General features: G+C 47.8%; 1 protein-coding gene across 1 annotated transcript in view; it reads right to left on the reverse strand.

Annotated features, from left to right (window-relative positions):
• NUDT5 (nudix hydrolase 5) overlaps positions 1–27751 on the reverse strand; it is a 104601-nt gene that overhangs the window by 27587 nt on the left and 49263 nt on the right. The window contains exon 4 of the mRNA XM_063926880.1: positions 17505–17557. Within this exon, the coding sequence (XP_063782950.1) occupies positions 17505–17557 (53 nt within the window). The remainder of the gene's footprint in view (positions 1–17504; positions 17558–27751) is intronic.

The following is a 27751-nucleotide window of genomic DNA, read 5'->3' on the forward strand; positions in this document are numbered from 1 at the left end:
ATTCTCCCAGTACGTGCGTGGGTTTCCTCCCACAATCCAAAAATATACTGGTAGGTTAATGGACTCACAACAAAATTAACCCGTGTGTGTGTGTGTGTGTGTGTGTGTGTGTGTGTGTGTGTGTGTGTGTGTGTGTACACGTGTGGTAGGGAATATAGATTGTAAGCTCCACTTGGGCAGGGACTGACGTGAATGGCCAAATATTCTCTGTAAAGCACTGCGGAATGTGTGCACGCTATATAAAAAACTGGTAATAAAATAAATAAGTTACCCATAGATTAAGTAAATTGCTGCTTCCCAGTGATAAATGCCACACACATAAACCTTACAAATAGAAATAATGCTAAATATTTACAACCATGTACGTTTTACTTCATGCATCACATGTCTAGGGTTACCACACGAATGAGACGCTGTAAGTCTGACCTGTAAATCATTCACATGACTGCAGTGTTATAGTTTGGACGTGAAGTAACTGCAGTACATTGATGCAGCTGGGTATACATGGATAATCTAGTAACTACAGTAAATCAGCCATTGTGCACATAATGATTTTTTTGTCACCCCCATGTAAACTTTATGTGCAGGGGCCCCTAAGTTTGCTTAGAAATGTGACTGTATACTGGCGTGAAAGGAATGCAGTATTAACATGAACACATTTGGAAACTTAAGTATCCTAACTATAACAAAACTAGGGAAGGAAAAATCAAAACCTAGCACTTGAGAAATGAGTGCAACGCTACAGTTAGTCATTGCACTCCGTATATTTCAGAGATAAATGCAAGCTGGAACTTTGTTAAAATGATCAGCATTAAATGAATATGAAATATTAGGGGAACGCTGCATAAATAATAGAAGTAAGTCCAATAGAATGCTCTGCCATCTTTCTCATGACTATTACTTCATTGTATTCACCAACAACAAAGAGGCCATCTTCCCTATTCGCTCTTTTACATAACAGCACAGTCAGCTCGCTCCTATCATACTGCCTAGAGCAGAGGTGTCACACTCGCGGCCCACAACGCATACTTTTGCGTCTCATGTTTACTATTTTAAAAGCAATGGAATGCGCCCCACCACCAGATGAGTTATTGTTGGCCCGTCTGCCGTGATCAGAGCGTAGCTCCTATCGGGCAGCATTCACCGTTCTGCACATGTGTGAGATAATTATAGACATGGGGAAATGTCCATGGGGGGCTTGGAGCTGCTGCACATGCTTGGCAGCCTTTGCAAAGCTCTGCACCCCTCCGCTCAGCGCCATTAGCACTGAAGCCGCCACGCCCTGTATGTTTGTGTGTGCCCAACTGCTCTAATTGCAGGAGGATTCTTCTGGCATCTGGATAGAAAACCGTCTCTCAAAGAAGAAAGTAAATTGGAGGGGGCTGGCACAGGGGGGTTGGAGGCTGAATGGACACTGAAGGCACGGATGGTATGAGGCTAGGGAACACAAGAGGAGATACCAGGGGGCATGTGGCTGGACTGGAGGGACAGACGGGGTCTGGAAGGGACACATTTCACTGGCTCACACTGATAAATTAGAGGAGTAGTGGGGACCGCACAGAGATACATGAGGGGGAATAACACAGCTCCCAGTTCACACTATTAAAGTTGTTTTCCTCCAGATACTTAAAATCTCTTTAATTATACTTTAATGTTGTTTTTTTGTCTAATAAACCTTTCAAAATTGCATATACAGTAAGATTTTCTTTTTCTTGCTGCCCACACAAAAGATAGACCTTGATTATTCGGCCCAGTTAGGATTTTGAGTTTCACATACCTGGCCTACAGGAAGGGATAAGGTTCCTGAAACACACTGGAAGCAGGGACAGGAGTGCTACCTGTGTATATCTATTGAAGAAGCTCCAGATTCCCATGCAAGAGGCGGCCTAGAGACTGGATCCGGTGCCTGCATCTCAATTACACCCGTTTAGCCCACTTTACATGCGATTCTGGTAAGCCTCCAACTTGCCTTGTTTTTATCCATTTTTTGTCTATTTTGATTATTTTGAGAGAATAAATTTTATTACATTTTATACTACATTCTCCTTATGCTTTTGACTCCATGGGGTATATTTACTAAGCTCCCGATTTTGACCGAGATGCCGTTTTTTCTTCAAAGTGTCATCTCGGTTAATCTCGGTCATTTACTAAACACTAATCACGGCAGTGATGAGGGCATTCGTAATTTTTTGCTAGTTCAGGTAAAAAATTACGAATGAATACACCATCGGTCAAATTACGCCTGTTTAGATATGAATCTCGGTCATTTACTAAGAAGTGCAAAGCAAAAAAACACAAAACACTGCCGTGAAAAATTACAACTCGTAAAAAAGTCCTAAAAAAAAAACAGACCTGCTTTTTTTTTCCGTGATTTGAGATGCATGCAGGGATCCATGAGATCCGTGCATGTATATCAGTGGGAAGGGGTGGGAAAGTGCTTATTTTTGCCAAAAAAATTGCGTGGGGTCCCCCCTCCTAAGCATAACCAGCCTCGGGCTCTTTGAGCCGATCCTGGTTGCAGAAATATGGGGAAAAAAATGACAGGGGTTCCCCCATATTTAAGCAACCAGCATCGGGCTCTGCGCCTGGTCCTGGTCCCAAAAATACGGGGGACAAAAAGAGTAGGGGTCCCCCGTATTTTTAAAACCAGCACCGGGCTCCACTAGCTGGACAGATAATGCCACAGCCGGGGGTCACTTTTATACAGCGCCCTGCGGCCGTGGCATCAAAAATCCAACTAGTCACCCCTGGCCGGGGTACCCTGGGGGAGTGGGAACCCCTTCAATCAAGGGGTCCCCCCCCCCCAGCCACCCAAGGGCCAGGGGTGAAGCCCGAGGCTGTCCCCCCCCCCCATCCAATGGGCTGCGGATGGGAGGGCTGATAGCCTTTGTTGTAAAATAAAAGATATTGTTTTTAGTAGCAGTACTACAAGTCCCAGCAAGCCTCCCCCGCATGCTGGTACTTGGAGAACCACAAGTACCAGCATGCGGCGGAAAAACGGGCCCGCTGGTACCTGTAGTACTACCACTAAAAAAATACCCAAAAAAACACAAGACACACACACCGTGAAAGTATAATTTTATTACATACATACACACATACATACATACTTACCTTATGTTCTCACGCAGGTCGGTCCTCTTCTCCAGTAGAATCCAAGGGCTACCTGTTGAAGAAATTCTACTCACCAGATCCATGGGTCCAGGCTCCTCGGCAAATCCAGGGTTAATCCACGTACTTGAATAAATAAAAAAAAACGGTGTCCCGACCACGAACTGAAAGGGGACCCATGTTTGCACATGGGTCACCTTCCCACGAATGCCAGAAACCCACTTTGACATCTGTCTAAGTGGGTTTCTTCAGCCAATCAGGGAGTGCCACGTTGTAGCACTCTCCTGATCAGCTGTGTGCTGCTGTCCTCACTGACAGGCGGCACACGGCAGTGTTACAATGTAGCGCCTATGCGCTCCATTGTAACCAATGCTGGGAACTTTCTGCTCAGCGGTGACGTCACTTTAGGTCAACCGCAGGGCAGAAAGTTCCCATCATTGGTTACAATGTAGCGCATAGGCGCTACATTGTAACACTGCCGCGTGCTGCCTGTCAGTGAGGACAGCAGCACACAGCTGATCAGGAGAGTGCTACAACGTGGCACTCCCTGATTGGCTGAAGAAACCCACTTAGACAGAAGTCAAAGTGGGTTTCTGGCATTCGTGGGAAGGTGACCCATGTGCAAACATGGGTCCCCTTTCAGTTCGTGGTCGGGACACCGTTTTTTTTTATTTATTCAAGTACGTGGATTAACCCTGGATTTGCCGAGGAGCCTGGACCCATGGATCTGGTGAGTAGAATTTCTTCAACAGGTAGCCCTTGGATTCTACTGGAGAAGAGGACCGACCTGCGTGAGAACATAAGGTAAGTATGTATGTATGTGTGTATGTATGTAATAAAATTATACTTTCACGGTGTGTGTGTCTTGTGTTTTTTTGGGTATTTTTTTAGTGGTAGTACTACAGGTACCAGCGGGGCCGTTTTTCCGCCGCATGCTGGTACTTGTGGTTCTCCAAGTACCAGCATGCGGGGGAGGCTTGCTGGGACTTGTAGTACTGCTACTAAAAACAATATCTTTTCATTATCACAAATGGCTATCAGCCTCCCCATCCGCAGCCCATTGGATGGGGGGGGACAGCCTCGGGCTTCACCCCTGGCCCTTGGGTGGCTGGGGGGGGGGGGACCCCTTGATTGAAGGGGTCCCCACTCCCCCAGGGTACCCCGGCCAGGGGTGACTAGTTGGATTTTTGATGCCACGGCCGCAGGGCACTGTATAAAAGTGACCCCCGGCTGTGGCATTATCTGTCCAGCTAGTGGAGCCCGGTGCTGGTTTTAAAAATACGGGGGACCCCTACTCTTTTTGTCCCCCGTATTTTTGGAACCAGGACCAGGCGCAGAGCCCGATGCTGGTTGCTTAAATATGGGGGAACCCCTGTCAATTTTTTCCCCATATTTCTGCAACCAGGATCGGCTCAAAGAGCCCGAGGCTGGTTATGCTTAGGAGGGGGGACCCCACGCATTTTTTTTGGGGGATTTTACATTGTTTAATTAAAAAAAAAAAAAAATAAGAACCCCAGCACGGATCACACAGATCCGGCCGAGATTGATTGTAAAAAAAAACGGCAGTGTTTTGCTAATCACTGCCGTAAAAATAGGTAAAAAAAAACGAATGACATCGACATCGGAAGCAAAGAAAAATACGAATACGACAGCTTAGTAAATCCATCGTAATCAATTCAAAAAGTTGCAGTTTTACACTGTCGATGTCATTCGTGATTGAACTTTGACCTATTTTCGGAAATTACGAATCTTAGTAAATATACCCCCATATGTCATTTCTATACACATAGTTTAAGAAATCTACAAAGTACTACAGTGACGCACAGAAACTTCTAAGGGAAACCCTGTTTTTTCTCTAGCATCCATAAGAGATATTGGGGAGACTTAGTACGATGGGGTATAGACAGGGTCCAAAGGAGCCGGTGCACTTTAAATTTCTTCCACTGGTTGTGCTGGCTCCTCCCCTCTATACCCCCTCCCACAGGCAGTTTAGAAAAAAGCACCCTCAGGAGAAGATGCACATCTCTGCAGCTCCAGAGAGTTTTCTTCAATTTCTCTTTTCTGTTTGTTATTTTCGGTATGCTGTTTGGGCAACAGCACACCTGCACTGTGGGAGTTGGGGGAGAAAGAGGGGGGGGGACGGTCACAGGCCTTACGAGGTGCAGAGCCACTTCCCCGCTGCAGGACCACCGTCTGAGGGGTTGTTCAGAGGGGCACTGCGCCTTGGCTGTCACAGCCGCAGCACACCGCACACCCCTAACGCTGCCTGAAGGTGACATCGGTTGTGAGTACACACGGGGGCCCCGGGCGTGGCATACGGGACCCTTCCCGGGGGGGTCCCGCTAAGATCCCCCATGTAGACTGGCACAAAACTGCTAAAACTAGCACTTGTTGTGATGTTTTTTAGCTGTAAGGAGACTTTGCCAGTATAATATATATCTGTAGCTCCGGCGCCATTGGAGTGAACGGAGCTACATCAGATCGGGACCTGAGGTGTTTTGGCGCCTTCCTCTGCTTACTGCAGCCATTCTCAGCACACACAGTGCTTCTGACTCCTCAGCCACGCTGGATCTCTGGTACAGGGTGTAGCAAAGGGGGAGAGCCGCTTGTGTACACTATCTGGGTCCTCTTTAGAACAGGAATTGTTCGTGTTTACTGTAATATAGTGATCTGACAGCCTCACTGAGGCTGTACAGCTCAGGGTGTGCTGGTGTCCTCTCTCTGTCTCCCCTCTCTGATGGTAATATTGCAAGGGCAGGCTTGCAATATAACTGTCTGGGTGTATGTGTATGTTATTGTGCTTTCTGTGAAACATGGGGAAACACAAGCTGTGCAGTGTATGTCACACCAGATTCTCTCCATTATCTACTGATTCTGGGGGTGATTTCGAGTTGATCGTAGCTGTGCTAAATTTAGCACAGCTACAATCAGGCACTCAGACATGCGGGGGGACGCCCAGCACAGGGCTAGTCCGCCCTGCATGTCAGTACCGGCCCCTCCGCAGAAATGCAAAAGCATCGCACAGCGGCGATGCTTTTGGGTCTCAGGAGTTACTCCCGGCCAGTGCAGCTGCAGCTCCTGCGGCTGGCCGGGAGAACCTCTTCGCTGCCCCGAGTCGCAGCGGCTGCGTGACGTCACGCAGCCGCCGCGGCCCGCCCCCCAATGGTCCAGCCACGACTGCGTTGGCTGGACCGCGTCCCCTAAACGGCGGCTTAACGCCACCGTCCAGCCCCCTACCGCACAGCGACCGCCTCTGCCTGTCAATCAGGCAGAGGCAATCGCTACAGTACAACGGCCTTCAGCCGTCCAGCATGTGTCGGCGCCGGCGCATGCGCAGATCCGACCCGTCCGCTGCGCTGTGATAAACTGCAGCGAGCTATCGGGTCGGAAATGACCCCCTCTGTTTCCTGTGAACAATGCAGCAAATCTTCACAAATCAGTGAAGGGGCTGGGGGAGAGGGTCCAGAGACCCACTGGTTAGGGTCTCAAAACTATGATGTCAGATATGTCATCCTAGCTCACTGCTAATGTGCAGAAGACTCAGCTACTAAAACAAGCTGTTGCAGATTTAGCTGCTAGGGCAGATGCAGCACAGCCCCCACTCTCTCATGCAGGTCCACAGAAGCGTGGGTTACCTGCTCTACTCTCTGATACAGATGATGATATACAGGAGGATGGAGATGACTTAGATCCTGTTAGTGGGGATCCTGATTCTGCTCAGGGTATTGAACCCCTAATTCTGGCTATACGGGACGTGTTAAAGCTCCCTCTAGAGGACGCTGCGTCACAGCAGGCGTTTTTCTTTATTCAAAACAAGCATAATGTCACTTTCCCTGACTCCACAGAGTTAGATGACCTATTCAAGCTGGCCTGGAAAAATTCAGACAAAAAATTCCAAGTGTCTTAAAAAAATTTTGCGCACTTTCCCATTTGCTCCTGAAGGTAGGACATTTTGGGAGGAACCCCCTGGGGTGGATGTATCAGTCTCTTGCCTGTCCAAAAAGGCGGTGGTGCCTGCCCCAGGCTCCTTTACCATGAAGGATCCTGGGGACAGAAAGATTGAGACTACACTCAAACCTACATACATAGCAGCAGGTGTATCGCAGAGGCCGGTCACAGTAGGTTGCTGGATGACCCATGCCATTCATATGTGGGCTACTCAAATTCAGGGGGGCTTCTCCGGGGATATGCCTCTGGTTACTGTGGTGACTCCTCAAGCACATTCAGGACACTACATGCGTCCTGTGTGACTCGCTCAAGGGAGATGGGGAATATCAATGCTAGGACTTCTGCCATGGCAGTGTCGGCGTGCAGGGCTTTGTGGTTGCGTCAGTGGATAGCGGATGCCGAATCAAAGCGCAGTGTGGAATCCCTCCCCTTTTCTGGGGAATGGCTCTTTGGGGTTGAGTTGGATACGTGGATTTACACACTCACTGGAAATCCACACTGCTGGGAAATCCACGTTTCTCCCCTCAGGGGCCCCGCCGGCTAGGCGTTCCTACCCGGGGCCGTCGGTTCAGTCCTTTCGGTCTAACAGATTTTGATCTAGTGCCAGGGGTGCCTCCAATGCGAATAGAGGCACCAGAGGTAAGTCAAAAAGACCTGCCACCACCGGTTCTCAGGAACAGAGCACCAGTTCTGCTTCTACTAAGCCATCAGCATGACTGTGCCCGCCTTCCGCCCCGAGGAGATCTTGAGGTGGGAGCTTGACTGCGTCACTTCAACCGCATCTGGGAAGGCTCCTGCCAGGATACCTGGGTAAGGGAATTCATTTCTCAGGGCTACAAGCTGGAGTTCGACGGTGCTCCTCCCCAAAGATTTTTCAAATCAAGCTGGTCAGCTTTGGAGGATACGTAAGTTAGGTTGCAACAGGCCATCCAAAAGTTGGTCCAGTCCCACGTCATTGTTCCAGTACCGATACCACAACGAGGCAGGGATTATTACTCCAACCTGTTTGTGGTACCAAAGCCGGACGGCTCGGTACGGCCCATTTTTAATCTAAAGTCCTTGAACCCTTACCTACAGGTTTTCAAATTTAAAATGGAATCCCTCAGGGCAGTGAATTCGGGCCTGGAAGAACAGGAATTCCTGGTTTCCTTGGATATCAAGGACGCCAACCTTCATATTCAAGTTTGGCCACCTCATCAGGTTTGCCCTACTGGACGATCACTACCAGTTCCAGGCACTACCCTTTGGCCTGTCCACGGCTCCGAGGGTATTCACGAAGGTGATGGCGGAGATGATGCTCCAACTCTGGGTCCAGGGGGTCAATGTTGTCCCTTACCTGGATGATCTTCTGAAAATAGCAAGATCCAGGGAGCTTTTATTGCTCCATATCGACCACACTATCCAACTTCTGTCATGCCACAGGTGGATTCTCAATCTGCAGAAGTCCCATCTGGAGCCAACTCAACAGCTCCTGTTCCTGGGGATGTTGCTGGATAAGGGGGCACAGAAGGTGTTCCCCCCGGAGAACAAAGCGAGAACACTTCAGGAGATGGTCCGCATGGTGCTCCGACCTACTTGAGTATCCATCCATCTTTGCATCAGATTGTTGGGGAAGATGGTCGCCTCATACAAGGCGATCCAATATGGGAGGTTCCATGCCAGAACATTTCAATTGGATCTCCTGAGCAAGTGATCCGGATCACATCTATGCACCGGATGATTCGGCTGTCACCTCAGGCCAGGATTTCCCTCCTGTGGTGGCTACAGTCCTCCAATCTACTGGAAGGCTGGAGTTTCTGGGTTCAGGGTTGGACCCTCCTCATGACAGATGCGAGTCTGCGAGGATGGGGTGCTATCACCCAAGGGACAGTTCCAGGGCAGGTGGTCAGCCCACGAAGCACTCCTTCCGATCAACATTCTGGAACTTCGGACAATCTACAATGCTCTGCTTCAGGAATCTCGTCTGCTCACGGATCACGTGATTCAAGTTCAATCAGACAACGCCACAGCAGTGGTGTACATAAATCGACAAGGAGGGACAAAAAGCAGAGCCTGCATGTGAGAGGTGTCAAAGATACTCCTCTGGGCAGAAAGAAATGCAAGAGCAATGTTGGCAATCTTCATTCCGGGTGTGGACAACTGGGAAGCGGACTTCCTGAGTCGTCACGATCTCCACCCAGGGGAGTGGGGACTCCACCATAAGGTGTTCCACCAGATCATCCACCGGTGGGGCTGCCCGCAGATAGACATGATGGCTTCTCATCTCAACAAGAAGCTTCACTGGTAATGCTCACGAACCAGGGACCCTCAGGCGAGGTCAGTGGATGCACTGATGTCGCCGTGGCCTTACCGGTTGGTCTACCTGTTTCCTCCGATTCCGTTGCTCCCAAGGGTGCTCAAGCGAATCAGAAATCAAGGAGTTCAGGCAATTCTGATTGCCCCAGATTGGTCTCGGAGGGCGTGGTACACGGATCTTCTGAACATGTCCGTCGAAGACCCATGGCCTCTACCACTAAGAAGCGATCTTCTTCAACAAGGACCGTTCGTCTACCCGGACTTACGGTGCCTTCGTTTGACAGCATGGAGGTTGAGCGGAACATCCTAGCTCACAAGGGCCTTTCCAAAAAGGTTATAGCTACCATGGTTCAGGCCAGGAAACCTGTGACGTCAAAACACTATCATATCTCTTGGTGCGAGGAACGCACGTATCCGCCTGCAGAGTTCCACTTGGGTCGTTTCTTACGTTTCCTGCAGGCTGGTGTGGATAAGGGCTTACGTCTGGGTTCCATTAAGGTCCAGATTTCAGCTCTCTCCATTTTCTTCCAGAAGAAATTGGCAGTGTTGCCAGAAGTTCAGACCTTCAGCACCCTGGAATTTGAATGTGGTGTTGGAATTTCTACAGTCCTCCTGATTTGAGCCTCTGATGACAGTAGAAGACAAGTACCTCACGTGGAAGATGGTGATGTTACTGGCCCTGGCTTCTGCTAGACGTGTCTCAGAATTGGGGGCCTTATCGTGTAAGAGCCCATAATTGGTCTTTTACGAGGACAGAGCAGAGCTCAGGACTAGGCAGCAGTTCCTGCCGAAGGTTGTCTCTGCGTTTCACCTGAATCAACCTATTGTGGTTCCATCCAGTTCTGATACTTCTGCTCCTCCGGAGGCTTTGGATGCTGTGCGAGCCTTTAAGATCTATGTCAAGCGAACGACTCGTATCAGAAAGACTGGTTCCTTGTTCGCGCTCTATGATGCGCAGAAAAAGGGTTGTCCTGCTTCAAAGCAGTCCATTGCTCATTGGCTTAGGCTTACTATCCAACAGGCCTATGTGTCGGCAGTCTTACCTGTTCCTAAGTCTCTGAGGGCCCACTCTACAAGATCAGTGGGGTCTTCCTGGGCGGCTGCCCATGGAGTCTTGGCCTTGCAACTATACCGAGCTGCTACCTGGTCGGGGAAGAACACCTTTGTGAAGTTCTACAAGTTTGATGCCCTGGCCAAAGAGGATACCCAGTTTGGGCAGGCGGTGCTGCAGCAGTCTCCGCACATTCCCGCCCGATCAGGAAGCTTTGGGACGAAATATTCCTTATAGATGCTAGAGATAATAGGATTTTAAATTACCTACCGGTAAATCCTTTTCTCGTAGCCCATAAGGAATATTGGGCGCTCGCCTCAGTGCGTTCACTTTTCTGCAGGTTGTATGTTATGTGGTTACCTGTTCAGCTGTTGCTGTTATTGTTACCAACCGTTGCTGGTTGTTCTATGTTCGTGGTGTGCTGGTATTAAATCTCTCCACTCTTCGTTATCATGTTCCTTCTCTCATATGTCCTTTCTCCTTCGGGCACTGTTTTACCTATAACTGCCTGTGGGAGGGGACATAGAGGGGAGGAGCCAGCACACCCAGTTGAAGAAATTTAAAGTGCACTGGCTCTTTTTGACCCCGTCTATACCCCATCATACCAAGTCTCCCCAATATCCCTTATGGACTACGAGAAAAGGATTTACTGGTAGGTAATTAAAATCCTATTTTATTTTAGTTGATAGAGCCACAGCACACCTATTTGATTTCTCTTTTCTTTTATGGGTTACTATTTTTCATTCACTGTTTACCAAAACAAATGATTACCTCATATTAGTGTGAAAACTAATAGAAATAATTCTATTAGGGGTATTATTGAACCTTCATAGAACAGACCATACAATTTAGGAACTAGCCCGTTCCCGGACAAAAAAAAGGATTTTGGTACTTACCAGGTAAATCCTTTTCTTTGAATCCATAGGGGGCACTGGAGTACTCTTGGGGATATGGACGGTTCCACAGGAACTAGGCACTGAATAAATTAAAATTTGAGACTACTTATCCCCTCCATATCCCAGAGTACCTCAGTGTTTTTTTACTGAGCCGAACAGGAGCTATAGAGGTTGACAATGGAGAATTACATATAACAAACGGACAACAATAAAGTTGACACATAACGTTACTGACAACTAACAGTTGACACCAACCCGATAAACTTGCTAATTTGAACCAGTCGGTGAGAGTGTGTTACCATAAGATCCCGTGAACTTACCACAAGCCAGGTAAAACTGCTCTGGGTGGGCGTCCAGTGCCCCCTATGGATTCAAAGAAAAGGATTTACCTGGTAAGTATCAAAATCCTATTTTCTTTTTCATCCACTAGGGGTCACTGGAGTACTCTTGGGACGTACCAAAGTTTCCCCCGTGGGCGGGAGAGCTGTTTGGCACCTGTAACACTAGACGGCCAAAGCTAGATGCTGATGCCGCAAAAGTATCAAACTTGTAAAAGCGCACAAACGTGTGCACTGAAGACCATGTAGCCGCACTGCAAAGCTGTGTCGTAGAAACTCCACGACCAGCTGCCCATGACGTTCCCGGAGAACGTGTGGAATGAGCTGTTACTGGTGTAGGCGGCTGTAACCTAGCATGAAGGTAAGCCTGACGTATGGTCAGTTTTATCCATCTGGATAAGGTCTGCTTAGAAGGTGGCCAACCCATCTTGGCCGCATCATAGAGGATAACAACGTATCCATTTTAGGAACTGTAGACGTTCGGAATACATAAACGCGTAATGCGCGTACCACAACCAAGATTCCAGAATCTCCTGTTAACACAGGAACTACTATTGGTTGATTGATGTGAAAAGAGGACACTACTTTTGGTAGGAAAGCGGGATTCGTCCAAAGTTCCGCTCTGTTATTATGAAACACTAAATACGGTGGCTTGCATGACAAGGCACCCAAATCTGAAACCCGCCCTGCCGAAGCTAAGGCTAGGAGAGTATTTGTTTTCCAAGTGAGAAACTTAATATCCACTTGTTGTAAGGGTTCGAAATAAAAAGACTATAAGAAATCTAAAACCAGATTCAAGTCCCATGGCGCAGTAAGTGGAGTGAAATGGTGGCTGTACTTTGAGGACACCCTGCATAAAGGTGTGTACCGACGGCAATAGAGCCAATCTTCTTTGAAAATAAATTGACAACGCAGATATCTGCACCTTTAGTGTGGATAAACGCAGACCTCCATCTAACCCCATCTGAAGACATAACAAAAGACGGGATAACTTGAAAGATGATGTCGGAAACTTCCGAGCTTCACACCAACCTATATAGGCATGCCAAATTCTGTAATAATGAGCTGCAGTAACCGGCTTCCTAGCTCGTAACATGGTTGGTATAACCTATTCTGGAATGCCCTCTCTTTTTAAGAGGGCTGTCTCAGCCACTCCGTCAAATGCAGCCGCGCTAAATCGGAGAAAAGGAACGGACCCTGTTGTAACAGGTCCGGACGTAGTGGGAGCGGCCAAGGAACGTCCGCGAGTAGACCGCGGAGATCCGAAAACCAAGCTCTCCGAGGCCAATGAGGCGCCACTAGTATGACTGTGACGGATTCTCTTTTGATCCGTTTTAGCAACAGAGGGAGCAGCGGAAACAGATACACGAGACTGTATGGCCACGTGATTGTGAGAGCATCCACCGCCACTGCCTTTGGATCTCTCGTTCTGGACACGTACTGGGGCGTTTGATAATTGTGGCGAGATGCCATCAGGTCCACTTGCGGGTAACCCTACTTCTGGACCAGCATGTGAAACACTTCTGTATTTAATGCACATTCCTGGATGAAAATCCCGACTGCTGAGATAATCCGCCTCCCAGTTGTCCACTCCCGGAATGAATACTGCCGACAAAATCACCTTGGCCCAATTGAGGATTTGAGCTACTTCCCACATTGCCATGCGGTTTTTCGTTCCTCCTTGTTTGTTGATGTATGCGACCACCGTCGCATTGTCTGACTGCCCCTGAACAGCCTGAGCCTGCAGCATGTGCACTGCTTGCCGTAGCGCATTGTAAATTGCCCGGAGTTCCAGGACATTTATAGACAGCAATCTTTCGTGATCCGCCCAGAGACCCTGGAGCTGAAAATTTTGAACTACAGCTCCCCAACCTCTGAGACTTGCGTCCGCCGTGAGAATTATCCAATTCCAGGCGCCGAACCGTTTCCCTGCGGTTAGATTCTGTACTTTGAGCCACCAGAGTAGAGACACCCTGGCCCTTGGAGACCACCTCACCCTGCGGTGAATCTGCAGATGCGAGCCCGACCACTGTGCGAGCACATCCAGTTGAAAAGGACGTGAGTGAAGTCTTCCGAACTGAAGCGCTTCGAAAGCCGCCACCATTGTGTCTAATAGGCGAATGCACAAATGAACCGAGACTGTGCGTGGCTTGAGCACTAATTGTACCAGATGACGAATGACCTGTACTCTCTGTTCGGGTAGGTAAATTCTTTGATTTACCGTATCGAGAATCACACCTAAGAATTGAAGTCGTTGAGACGGAATCATTCAGGAATTTGCGTAGACAATGGTAGGAAATCAGATACCACCCCCCCCCCCAACTTAGTCTGCGATCTATTCTCGCTTGGAATCCGACTCCGCCTGTTAGGAACGTAGCCAAAGTGGACGTTGTGCGCCACTAGCGAAGCTGAAAACGCAAGAACCAACTGCCAACGTCCACAGAAGCTGTAGGCAGCAAGAAGTGTAATGTGGTCTTTATTTAGGGCAAACCTGAACTGGAGTGCCCTGCCACTACAGCCTTGTTACCTCAAACCCTTACCAAAGCAGGGCGAAACAACAGCCCTACTGCTGTGTAGGGTACACTTCGATAGGTAGTTAAACGCCCAATAATTGCAATTGTCTCTCATTGGAAATTGTTTAGCCTTCGCTGAGAACCTGACGTACTGGCCTGGTGCTATGAGGGCTGGCGGCGAATCGACCGCAACAATCTAGCTGAAACAGTAAAAAAAAAATTTTTTTTTTTCCTCTCAGGCAGTACATGCGCCCGCATTCCCCCCAAAGAGGACCGGTAAGGGTCTGTCTGTGCAGTCGTACTTGTCCGACACACTGTGTGACAGACTCTGCAGCGAAGCTGCTTGTTTGACTATGCATTAGACTTCGTGATCATGTACCCCGACCAGTAAGTACACCACGGAAGTAACGTGTGTATAAACCTGCATTACCGTGCATGTGGTTACCAGCAATAGTGAATCTTCCTGTAGAGTCATGCTGTCAAAAACAATTAATAAATTAAATTCCTAACAATACCCCGCTCCTCCAGAGGCTGAGTGTTGTAGGGCAGCAACCTCCGGGAAAGAACCAGGAAGTAACGTTAAAAATGGTGTCCTACCATGTTTTTTTTTTTTTAATATTATTTTTTTTTTTTTTAAACACCTGTTAAACCAGGATCTGAACCAGTGTCCATGCAATCACAATGTTCACTGTGGGCGGGAAGCCTAACCACTTGGCTACAGATCCACCTGTAAAAATAATAAGCAAAGCTGCTGCTTAAACATCAACTCTGGTGATGAAATGGTTGCTGTAGTGACTTGCAATCCAGATGGGACCTGAACCCCCAATCCCTGGTTTAGGAGGGCAGTGTCCTATCCATTAGGCCACTGGGGATCTGGGGAGGTGAGGCCTGAACTCACAATGTTTGCAGTGCTCAACAGATACTGTGTGCTGACCAATTGCGCCACTGTAGTCTTGCTTATTGCAAAATATATTTTTAATGTCAGCATAATATATATATATACATATATATATGCCAAGAGATTGAAGAAGCAGGGAGCGCCAATAGTGCATTAAAAGAGTACAGCAATTTTATTTTAAAAATCCAGATCGGTCACAAGTAAAAAAACCCGTACCATAAAAGGCGGTCAAACCACCGCTCGTATAACCAGCATATGATTTTACCCCACTGTGCAAACCAGCATTCTCAGTTCCAAATCCAAAATGTCAGACCACGCCCATACGCGTTTCGTCATTCGACTTCGTCAGTAGGCTTGGTCTTTGTTAATCACAGCAATCGCAATCACATCAGCGGCCGAAACTGGATGTCTATCCCTGCGCTCCCTTCAAAAAAAAAAAATATATATATATATATATATATATATACATACACACACACACATATATATATATATATACATACACACATATATACACACACACACCAATGTATATTCACACATACTCAGACCTTTATAAATATATATATATTTCATATATACATACATATATATATATATATATATATATATATATATATATATATATATTATATACCCATATACATATATCCAGATATATCCTGATTCAGAGGTATAATAATTCTTAGAAGTCTGAAACTAAATGTGACCACTCACAGGCTTAAAAACCTGAGATGTCTGCTGCTTAACCGCAGCTTAGTTAATGGGCCCCGTATCCAGTGTGGTGTGGCTGTAGATTAAAAATACCTACAGCACCTTGCATCCCCCCCCCCCCCTCCCCCTCCCCCTCCCGTGCTCCGTGTACCGTTCTCTATACACGTAGCCGGGCTATGGTGGAGAGGGAGCCGGAAGCGGCATCGAGGGCCAGGGAGCGCGCTGCACAGAGCCGTGGAGCGGCCTATGCATAAATCAACGTGGCCGGCGAGGCTCAGAGCGGCGGGGGAGACAGCATAAACAGCGGCGCTGGAAGCGGCGGCTGACGGCTGAAGGCAGCGGCAGGCGGCCACACACACACACAGTATCCCACACAGCGGGGCGGCAGCGTGAGCTGACCGCCCCGTATAACATACCTGGACCTTGTGGTGAGGGCTATGACGGGGCTTCTTCTGTAAGTTCCGTCCAGCCTTTACTGCAGGTTTTAGTCCTGCACGTGGTGGTGAGGGAGCTCTTTCAGACACCCACAGCTGCTTCAGCAGCTTCCACTATCCCGGACCCTCGCCTTTCTGGGAGGGGGGAAGGGATGTGGAACATTGAAAAATCAAAAATAAATCCAATAATTGTGGACAAACTCCACAGGCCTCGTTGCTCTGTGAGCACCGAAAAAACACGGAGGTAATCTGGGATATGGAGGGGAGAAGTAGTCTCAAATTTTAATTTATTCAGTGCCTAGTTCCTGTGGAACCATTCATATCCCCAAGAGTACTCCAGTGACCCCTAGTGGATGAAAAAGAAATAGTAGACTTACTGCTAACTGATAAACGATGAATACGTCACAATTAACTACGATGAATGAGGATATAAGGCATAATAACAAAAACATATACTTATTATATGGACAAAATAGGTGGTAGTTGCAGGATTAATTGCTTTAATTCACATTATCTAATTTCTGAAAACATCTTTACTACTACTTTTATGTTTTTATAAATATTTTACCCAATTTTGGATTCCCTATAGAATATAGCATAACTTTTAAATAGCAAATAAAAATAAATATAATCATTTGTTTAAACATGCGTAGACATTAAAAAGTAATCTTGTGCACTAAAAAAAACAAAAACAAAGCTGACTTGTATCCTCTCTTTCACACGTTTATACAAAAGAACTTGTGGTAGCACCCCAGTAAATGGGAAAAAAACAACAACAAAAAAAAAAGATTACAAAATAACTGGGTTGAGAAACATGAATTAGCCTAAAAAGTATAATTAGTTGATTGGTGCGGGGTTATGGCCTTTTTGTGTGATGCAGAAAAAAATATGTTCAGGTATACAAACTGATTATTGCATGCATCCTTACATAGAGAAAGTAGCTAAATTAACACATAGGGATACATGTGTACATACATCAATACATAAACACATACAAATACAATAGAAAACACATTTAAACAAACATGGAAAAAAAATGCATTTACATATTATATAAAATAAAAAAACACACATATATGCACAATATTACATGTGTACTAAAATATATACTAGAAGACGCTAATAAAGTACTATAAACATATAAAGAAACTATCACTTGGCCGTGCATGAACACAGGTGCTGGTCTACTTCAAATTCACGCCAGGCAACAACTGGGTTCATATGCTAACACACGTGGAACAAGAGTAGTATTATTTTGTATTTAACTAAAAGCAAAATACTGAAATAACTAAAGACAGTTGCTCACCATCTGCCACATTTCCTTCTCTTCGTGTTGTACGTTTCACAGTTTCCCATGTTCTGGTGTATGAAAAATATAACCATTAAGAAAACACAAACTATAAGCAGAAAAACATAAAACTATCAAATGATATAAAAAACATTCACAATATATACCAATAGCACCAGCAAGCTATAACATGGTCCTACTCTACATAATGAAAAATTGTCAAATGTAACAAATCCCATTGACGTGAGTCTTCAGTCAAGTCATGGGTTAGGTGCATTAGTTAATAGGTATCCGGATGTTAGGTCGACACCAAATAGTCCACAGGCATATCGTCAGCATGATAATGGTCGACGCATGGAAATATTGACATGAGCTTTATGAACATTTTTATTTTTCAGGACCCTTTCATACTTTACTATCCACGTAGGCTATAACTGGGAATAGTAACCGAGCCATGCAAGGGGACACGGTGCACTAATTAGGAGTCCACGTGCTGGAAGGAACATTCTGACACACAAAAAAAAAAAAAAACACCACATGAAAAGCCATATCTACCTATTCATGTGTCGACCCATTAACAATTTGGTGTTGACCTAGGCATTGTCAACTTTCTGACTGTCAAGCCATTGATCCATAACCAGTTACTATTTATATGGCCAGTGTTAGCTGCTCCATTGGAAATGTTAATATTATTATTATGCACATCATGTGGCTGATTCAGACTTGTATCTGTGCTTCGTTGCTGGCGTGAAACGGACGCAGATCTCCACCTGTATTCCGAGGCGGCCCCTTGCACCACTTGTGACAGTACCCATCACCATCAGCACACACCTGCACCATACCTTGTAGAAAAGATCAGTCGGAAATCAGCCAGATCTCTGCGTATGCTCACCATGGAACAGTGTGCAATTGTAACAATAAAAACAGATGAAGACAGACTACTGCGCAACCATAGAGCTGCTTACTTCAACAAGAACCAAATAGGTGCCACCAAACACCACAAGCGTCATACAATAAACCACAATGTAGGGCTTCAGCAGATGGCGCTCACGGTGCTGGATGCAGTATTGTGGTGGAGAAAAAAAAATAAGAATTTACTTACCGATAATTCTATTTCTCGGAGTCCGTAGTGGATGCTGGGGTTCCTGAAAGGACCATGGGGAATAGCGGCTCCGCAGGAGACAGGGCACAAAAGTAAAGCTTTTACAGGTCAGGTGGTGTGTACTGGCTCCTCCCCCTATGACCCTCCTCCAGACTCCAGTTAGGTACTGTGCCCGGACGAGCGTACACAATAAGGGAGGATTTTGAATCCCGGGTAAGACTCATACCAGCCACACCAATCACACCGTACAACTTGTGATCTAAACCCAGTTAACAGTATGATAACAGAGGAGCCTCTGAAAGATGGCTTCCTAAACAATAACCCGAATTAGTTAACAATAACTATGTACAAGTATTGCAGATAATCCGCACTTGGGATGGGCGCCCAGCATCCACTACGGACTCCGAGAAATAGAATTATCGGTAAGTAAATTCTTATTTTCTCTATCGTCCTAAGTGGATGCTGGGGTTCCTGAAAGGACCATGGGGATTATACCAAAGCTCCCAAACGGGCGGGAGAGTGCGGATGACTCTGCAGCACCGAATGAGAGAACTCCAGGTCCTCCTTTGCCAGGGTATCAAATTTGTAAAAATTTACAAACGTGTTCTCCCCTGACCACGTAGCTGCTCGGCAGAGTTGTAATGCCGAGACCCCTCGGGCAGCCGCCCAAGATGAGCCCACCTTCCTTGCGGAATGGGCCTTAACAGATTTAGGCTGTGGCAGGCCTGCCACAGAATGTACAAGTTGAATTTTGTTACAAAACCAACGAGCAATCGACTGCTTAGAAGCAGGTGCACCCAACTTGTTGGGTGCATACAGTATAAACAGCGAGTCAGATTTTCTGACTCCAGCCGTCCTTTAAATGTATATTTTTAAGGCTCTGACAACGTCCAACAACTTGGAGTCCTTCAAGTCGTCTGTAGCCGCAGGCACTACAATAGGCTGGTTCAGGTGAAACGCTGATACCACCTTAGGGAGAAAATGCGGACGCGTCCGCAGCTCTGCCCTATGTCGAATGGAAAATTAAATAAGGGCTTTTATAAGACAAAGCCGCCAGTTCAGATACTCTCCCGGCCGAAGCCAGGGCCAGTAACATAGTCACTTTCCATGTGAGATATTTCAAATCCACATTCTTTAGTGGTTCAAACCAATTGGATTTGAGGAAATCTAAAACTACATTTAGATCCCACGGTGCCACCTTAGGCACCACAGGAGGCTGTATATGCAGTACTCCTTTGATAAAAATCTGGACCTCAGGGACTGAGGCCAATTCTTTGTGGAAGAATATTGATAGGGCCGAAATTTGAACCTTAATAGATCCCAATTTGAGACCCATAGACAATCCTGATTGCAGGAAATGTAGGAAAACGACCCAGTTGAAATTCCTCCATCGGAGCACTCCGCTGCTCGCACCACGCAACATATTTTCGCCAAATACGGCGATAATGCTTCGCGGTGACTTCCTTCCTTGCCTTTATCAAGGTAGGAATGACTTCTTCTGGAATGCCTTTTCCTTTTAGGATCTGGCATTCAACGCCATGCCGTCAAACGCAGCCGCGGTAAGTCTTGAAAAAGACAAGGACCCTGCTGAAGCAGGTCCCTTCTCAGAAGTAGAGGCCACGGATCGTCCGTGACCATCTCTTGAAGTTCCGGGTACCAAGTCCTTCTTGGCCAATCCGGAGCCACTAGTCTTACTCCTCTTTGCCGTATAATCCTCAATACCTTTGGTATGAGAGGCAGAGGAGGAAACACATATACCGACTGGTACACCCAAGGTGTTACCAGCGCGTCCACAGCTATTGCCTGCGGATCTCTTGACCTGGCGCAATACCTGTCCAGTGTTTTGTTGAGGCGAGACGCCATCATGTCCACCATTGGTTTTACCCAACGGTTTAATAGCATGTGGAAAACTTCTGGATGAAGTCCCCACTCTCCCGGGTGAAGGTCGTGTCTGCTGAGGAAGTCTGCTTCCCAGTTGTCCACGCCCGGGATGAATACTGCTGACAGTGCTATCACGTGATTCTCCGCCCAGCGAAGGATCCTGGCAGCTTCTGCCATTGCCCTCCTGCTTCTTGTGCCGCCCTGTCTGTTTACATGGGCGACTGCCGTGATGTTGTCTGACTGGATCAACACCGGTCTTCCTTGAAGCAGAGGTTCCGCCTGGCTTAGAGCATTGTAGATTGCTCTTAGTTCCAGAATGCTTATGTGAAGAGACTTTTTCAGGCTCGACCACACTCCCTGGAAATTTCTTCCCTGTGTGACTGCTCCCCAGCCTCTCAGGCTGGCATCCGTGGTCACCAGGATCCAATCCTGTATGCCGAATCTGCGGCCCTCCAATAGATGAGCCTCCTGCAACCACCACAGAAGGGATACCCTTGTCCTCGGCGACAGGGTTATCCGCAGGTGCATCTGAAGATGCGACCCTGACCATTTGTCCAACAGATCCCTTTGCATGGAATCTGCCGAAAGGGATTGCTTCGTAAGAAGCTACCATTTTTTCCCAGGACTCTTGTGCATTGATGTACAGACACCTTTCCTGGTTTTAGGAGGTTCCTGACCAGGTCAGATAACTCCTTGGCTTTTTCTTCGGGAAGAAAAACCTTTTTCTGAACTGTGTCCAGAATCATCCCCAGGAACAGCAGACGAGTTGTCGGCATTAATTGGGATTTTGGAATATTCAGAATCCATCCGTGCTGCTTTAGCACCTCTTGAGATAGTGCTAAACCCATCTCTAGCTGTTCTCTGGACCTTGCCCTTATTAGGAGATCGTCCAAGTATGGGATAATTAATACGCCTTTTCTTCGAAGAAGAAATATTATCTCGGCCATTACCTTTGTAAAGACCCGAGGTGCCGTGGACAAACCAAACGGCAGCGTCTGAAACTGATAGTGACAGTTTTGTACAACGAACCTGAGGTACCCCTGGTGTGAGGGGTAATTGGAACGTGGAGATACGCATCCTTGATGTCCAAGGATACCATAAAGTCCCCTTCTTCCAGGTTCGCTATCACTGCTCTGAGTGACTCCATCTTGAACTTGAACTTCTTTATGTATAGGTTCAAGGACTTCAGATTTAGAATAGGCCTTACCGAGCCATCCGGCTTCGGTACCACAAATAGAGTGGAATAATACCCCTTCCCTTGTTGTAGAAGAGGTACCTTGACTATCACCTGCTGAGAATACAGCTTGTGAATGGCTTCCAAAACCGTCTCCCTTTCTGAGGGGGACGTTGGTAAAGCAGACTTCAGGAAACGGCGAGGTGGCTCTGTCTCTAATTTCAACCTGTACCCCTGAGATATTATCTGCAGGATCCAGGGATTTACCTGCGAGTGAGCCCACTGCGCGCTGTAATTTTTGAGACGACCGCCTACCGCCCCCGAGTCCGCTTGCGAAGCCCCAGCGTCATGCTGAGGCTTTTGTAGAAGCCGGGGAGGGCTTCTGTTCCTGGGAAGGAGCTGCCTGTTGCTGTCTCTTCCCTCGTCCTCTGCCTCGTGGCAGATATGAATAGCCCTTTGCTCTCTTATTTTTAAAGGAACGAAAGGGCTGCGGTTGAAAGGTCGGTGCCTTTTTCTGTTGGGGAGTGACTTGAGGTAGAAAGGTGGATTTCCCGGCCGTAGCCGTGGCCACCAAATCCGATAGACCGACCTCAAATAACTCCTCTACGCATCGCCTGTCCACTGTCGTGTCCATAAAGCTCTTCTGGCCGAAATGGACATAGCACTTACCCGTGATGCCAGTGTGCAGATATCTCTCTGTGCATCACGCATATAAAGAAATGCATCCTTTATTTGTTCTAACGACAGTAAAATATTGTCCCTGTCCAGGGTATCAATATTTTCGATCAGGGACTCTGACCAAACTACCCCAGCACTGCACATCCAGGCAGTCGCAATAGCTGGTCGTAGTATAACACCTGCATGTGTGTATATACCTTTTTGGATATTTTCCATCCTCCTATCTGATGGATCTTTAAGTGCGTCCGTCTCAGGAGAGGGTAACGCCACTTGTTTTGATAAGCGTGTTAGCGCTTTGTCCACCCTAGGAGGTGTTTCCCAGCGCTCCCTAACCTCTGGCGGGAAAGGGTATAAAGCCAATAACTTCTTTGAAATTAGCAGTTTTTTATCGGGGCACCCCACGCTTCATCACACACGTCATTTAATTCTTCTGATTCGGTAAAAACTACTGGTAGTTTTTTCACACCCCACATAATACCCTGTTTAGTGGTACCTGTAGTATCAGCTAAATGTAACATCTCCTTTATTGCCAAAATCATATAACGTGTGGCCCTACTGGAAAATACGGTTGATTCGTCACCTTCACCACCGGAATCAGTGCCTGTGTCTGGGTCTGTGTCGACCGACTGAGGCAAGGGACGTTTTACAGCCCCTGACGGTGTTTGAGGCGCCTGGACAGACACTAATTGAGTGTCCGGCCGCCTCATGTCGGCAAACGACTGCTTAAGCGAGTTGACGCTATCCCGTAATTCCACAAATAAAGGCATCCATTCTGGTGTCGACCCCCTAGGAGGTGACATCCTCATATTTGGCAATTGCTCCGCCTCCACACCAATAACGTCCTCATACATGTCGACACACACGTACCGACACACAGCAGACACACAGGGAATGCTCTATACGAAGACAGGACCCACTAGCCCTTTGGGGAGACAGAGGGAGAGTCTGCCAGCACACACCAAAAAGCGCTATATATGACAGGGATAGCCTTATGATTAAGTGCTCCCTTATAGCTGCTTTTATATTAATATATTGCCATTTATTCTGCCCCCCCTCTCTGTTATACCCTGTTTCTGTAGTGCAGTGCAGGGGAGAGACCTGGGAGCCTTCCTGACCAGCGGAGCTGTGACAGAAAATGGCGCCGTGTGCTGAGGAGATAGGCCCCGCCCCTTTTTCGGCGGGCTCGTCTCCCGCTATTTAGTACATTTAGGCAGGGGTAAATATCTCCATATAGCCTCTGGGGCTATATGTGAGGTATTTTTAGCCTTTTTAAAGGTTTTCATTTGCCTCCCAGGGCGCCCCCCCCCAGCGCCCTGCACCCTCAGTGACTGCCGTGTGAAGTGTGCTGAGAGGAAAATGGCGCACAGCTGCAGTGCTGTGCGCTACCTTAAGAAGACTGCAGGAGTCTTCAGCCGCCGATTCTGGACCTCTTCTTGCTTCAGCATCTGTGAGGGGGCCGGCGGCGTGGCTCCGGTGACCATCCAGGCTGTACCTGTGATCGTCCCTCTGGAGCTTCATGTCCAGTAGCCAAGAAGCCAATCCATCCTGCACGCAGGTGAGTTCACTTCTTCTCCCCTCTGTCCCTCGTTGCAGTGATCCTGTTGCCAGCAGGAATCACTGTAAAATAAAAAACCTAAGCTAAACTCTCTAAGCAGCTCTTTATGAGAGCCACCTAGAATTGCACCCTTCTCGGCCGGGCACAAAAATCTAACTGGAGTCTGGAGGAGGGTCATAGGGGGAGGAGCCAGTACACACCACCTGACCTGTAAAAGCTTTACTTTTGTGCCCTGTCTCCTGCAGAGCCGCTATTCCCCATGGTCCTTTCAGGAACCCCAGCATCCACTTAGGACGATAGAGAAATAAGATTTTACTCACCGGTAAATCTATTTCTCGTAGTCCGTAGTGGATGCTGGGACTCCGTAAGGACCATGGGGAATAGCGGCTCCGCAGGAGACTGGGCACAACTAAAGAAAGCTTTAGGACTACCTGGTGTGCACTGGCTCCTCCCACTATGACCCTCCTCCAGACCTCAGTTAGGATACTGTGCCCGGAAGAGCTGACACAATAAGGAAGGATTTTGAATCCCGGGTAAGACTCATACCAGCCACACCGTATAACTCGTGATACTATACCCAGTTAACAGTATGAAATATAACGGAGCCTCTCAACAGATGGCTCAACAATAACCCTTTAGTTAGGCAATAACTATATACAAGTATTGCAGACAATCCGCACTTGGGATGGGCGCCCAGCATCCACTACGGACTACGAGAAATAAATTTACCGGTGAGTAAAATCTTATTTTCTCTGATGTCCTAAGTGGATGCTGGGACTCCGTAAGGACCATGGGGATTATACCAAAGCTCCCAAACGGGCGGGAGAGTGCGGATGACTCTGCAGCACCGAATGAGCAAACTCTAGGTCCTCCTCAGCCAGGGTATCAAACTTGTATACTCTTGCAAAAGTGTTTGAACCCGACCAAGTAACAGCTCGGCAAATTTGTAAAGCCGAGACCCCTCGGGCAGCCGCCCAAGAGCCCACTTTCCTCGTGGAATGGGCTTTTACAGATTTAGGGTGCGGCAGTCCAGCCGCAGAATGTGCAAGTTGAATCGTGCTACAGATCCAGCGAGCAATAGTCTGCGTAGAAGCAGGAGCACCCAGCTTGTTGGGTGCATACAGGATAAATAGCGAGTCAGTTTTCCTGACTCCAGCCGTCCTGGAAACATTTTTCAGGGCCCTGACTACGTCCAGTAACTTGGAATCCTCCAAGTCCCAAGTAGCCGCAGGCACCACAATAGGTTGGTTCACATGAAAAACTGATACCACCTTAGGAAGGAATTGGGAACGAGTCCTCAATTCCGCCCTATCCATATAAAAATATTAGATAAGGGCTTTTGCATGATAAAGCCGCTAATTCTGATACACGCATGGCCGACGCCAAGGCCAACAGCATGACCACTTTCCACGTGAGGTATTTTAGCTCCACGGATTTAAGTGGCTCAACCCAATGTGACTTCAGGAAATCCAACACCACGTTGAGATCCCACGGTGCCACTGGAGGCACAAACGGGGGCTGACTATGCAGCACTCCCTTAACAAAAGTCTGAACTTCAGGCAGTGAAGTCAGTTCTATTTTGGAAGAAAATCGATAGAGCCGAAATCTGGACCTTAATGGAACCCAATTTTAGGCCCATAGTCACCCCTGACTGTAGGAAGAGCAGAAATCGACCTAGCTGAAATTCCTCCGTTGGGGCCTTCCTGGCCTCACAGCACGCAACATATTTCCGCCATATGCGGTGATAATGGTTTGCGTTCACTTCTTTCCTAGCTTTAATTAGCGTAGGGATAACTTCCTCCGGAATGCCCTTTTCCTTCAGGATCCGGCGTTCAACCGCCATGCCGTCAAACGCAGCCGCGGTACGTCTTGGAACATACAGGCCCCCTGCTGCAGCAGGTCCTGTCTGAGCGGCAGAGGCCATGGGTCCTCTGAGATCATTTCTTGGAGTTCTGGGTACCAAGCTCTTCTTGGCCAATCCGGAACAATGAGTATAGTTCTTACTCCTCTCCTTATTATTCTAATTACCCTCGGTATGAGAGGCAGAGAAGGGAACACATACACCGACTGGTACACCCACGGTGTTACCAGAGCGTCCACAGCTATCGCCTGAGGGTCCCTTGACCTGGCGCAATATCTTTTTAGCTTTTTGTTGAGGCGGGACGCCGACATGTCCACCTGTGGCCTTTCCCAACGGTGTACCATCATTTGGAAGACTTCTGGATGAAGTCCCCACTCTCCCGGGTGCAGGTCGTGTCTGCTGAGAAAGTCTGCTTCCCAGTTGTCCACTCCGGGAATGAACACTGCTGACAGTGCTAACACATGATTTTCCGCCCATCGGAGAATCCTTGTGGCTTCTGCCATCGCCATCCTGCTTCTTGTGCCGCCCTGTCGGTTTACATGAGCGACCGCCGTGATGTTGTCCGACTGGATCAGCACCGGCCGGTGTTGAAGCAGGGGTCTAACCTGACTTAGGGCATTGTAAATGGCCCTTAGTTCCAGAATATTTTTGTGTAGGGAAGTCTCCTGACTTGTCCATAGTCCTTGGAAGTTTCTTCCCTGTGTGACTGCCCCCCAGCCTCGAAGGCTGGCATCCGTGGTCACCAGGACCCAGTCCTGTATGCCGAATCTGCGGCCCTCTAGAAGATGAGCACTCTGCAGCCACCACAACAGCGACACCCTGGCCCTTGGAGACAGGGTTATCCGCCGATGCATCTGAAGATGCGACCCGGACCACTTGTCCAACAGATCCCACTGGAAGATCCTTGCATGGGACCTGGCGAATGGAATTTCTTCGTAAGAAGCTACCATCTTTCCCAGGGCTCGCGTGCATTGATGCACCGACACCTGTATTTGTATTAGGAGGTCTCTGTCTAGAGACGACAACTCCTTGGACTTCTCCTCCGGTAGAAACCCTTTTTATCCTGTTCTGTGTCCAGAACCATACCCAGGAACAGTAGACGCGTAGGAACCAGCTGCGACTTTGAATATTCAGAATCCAGCCGTGCTGTTGTAGCACTTCCCGAGATAGTGCTACTCCGACGAACAACTGCTCCATGGACCTCGCCTTTATAAGGAGATCGTCCAAGTACGGGATAATTATTTCGGCCATTACCTTGGTAAATACCCTCGGTGCCGGGGACAGACCAACGGCAACGTCTGGAATTGGTAATGACAATCCTGTACCACAATTTTGAGGTACTCCTGGTGAGGAGGGTAAATAGGGACATGCAGGTAAGCATCCTTGATGTCCAGAGATACCATGAAATTCTCCAGGCTTGCAATAATCGCCCTGAGCGATTCCATTTTGAACTTGAACCTTCGTATATAAGTGTTCAAGGATTTCAATTTTAGAATGGGTCTCACCGAACCGTCTGGTTTCGGTACCACAAACATTTTGGAATAGTAACCCCGGCCTTGTTGAAGGAGGGGTACCTTGATTTCACCTGCTGGAAGTACAGCTTGTGAATTGCCGCCAGTACTACCTCCCTTTCTCCGAGGGCAGCAGGCAAGGCTGATGTGAGGTAACGGCGAAGGGGAGTCGCCTCGAACTCCAGCTTGTATCCCTGTGATACTACTTGCAGAACCTAGGGATCCACCTGTGGGCAAGCCCACTGGTCCCTGAAGTTCCCGAGACGCGCCCCCACCGCACCTGTCTCCACCTGTGGAGCCCCAGCGTCATGCGGTGGACTCAGAGGAAGCGGGGGAAGATTTTTGATCTTGGGAATTGGCTGTCTGGTGCAGCTTTTTCCTTCTTCCCTTGTCTCTGTGCAGAAAGGAAGCGCCTCTGACCCGCTTGCTTTTCTGAAGCCGAAAGGACTGTACCTGAAAATACGGTGCTTTCTTAGGCTGTGAGGAAACCGGAGGTAAAAATT

This window comes from Pseudophryne corroboree, chromosome 6 (genome assembly GCF_028390025.1).
Source record: "Pseudophryne corroboree isolate aPseCor3 chromosome 6, aPseCor3.hap2, whole genome shotgun sequence".
In the NCBI taxonomy this organism is placed as follows: Eukaryota; Metazoa; Chordata; class Amphibia; order Anura; family Myobatrachidae; genus Pseudophryne; species Pseudophryne corroboree.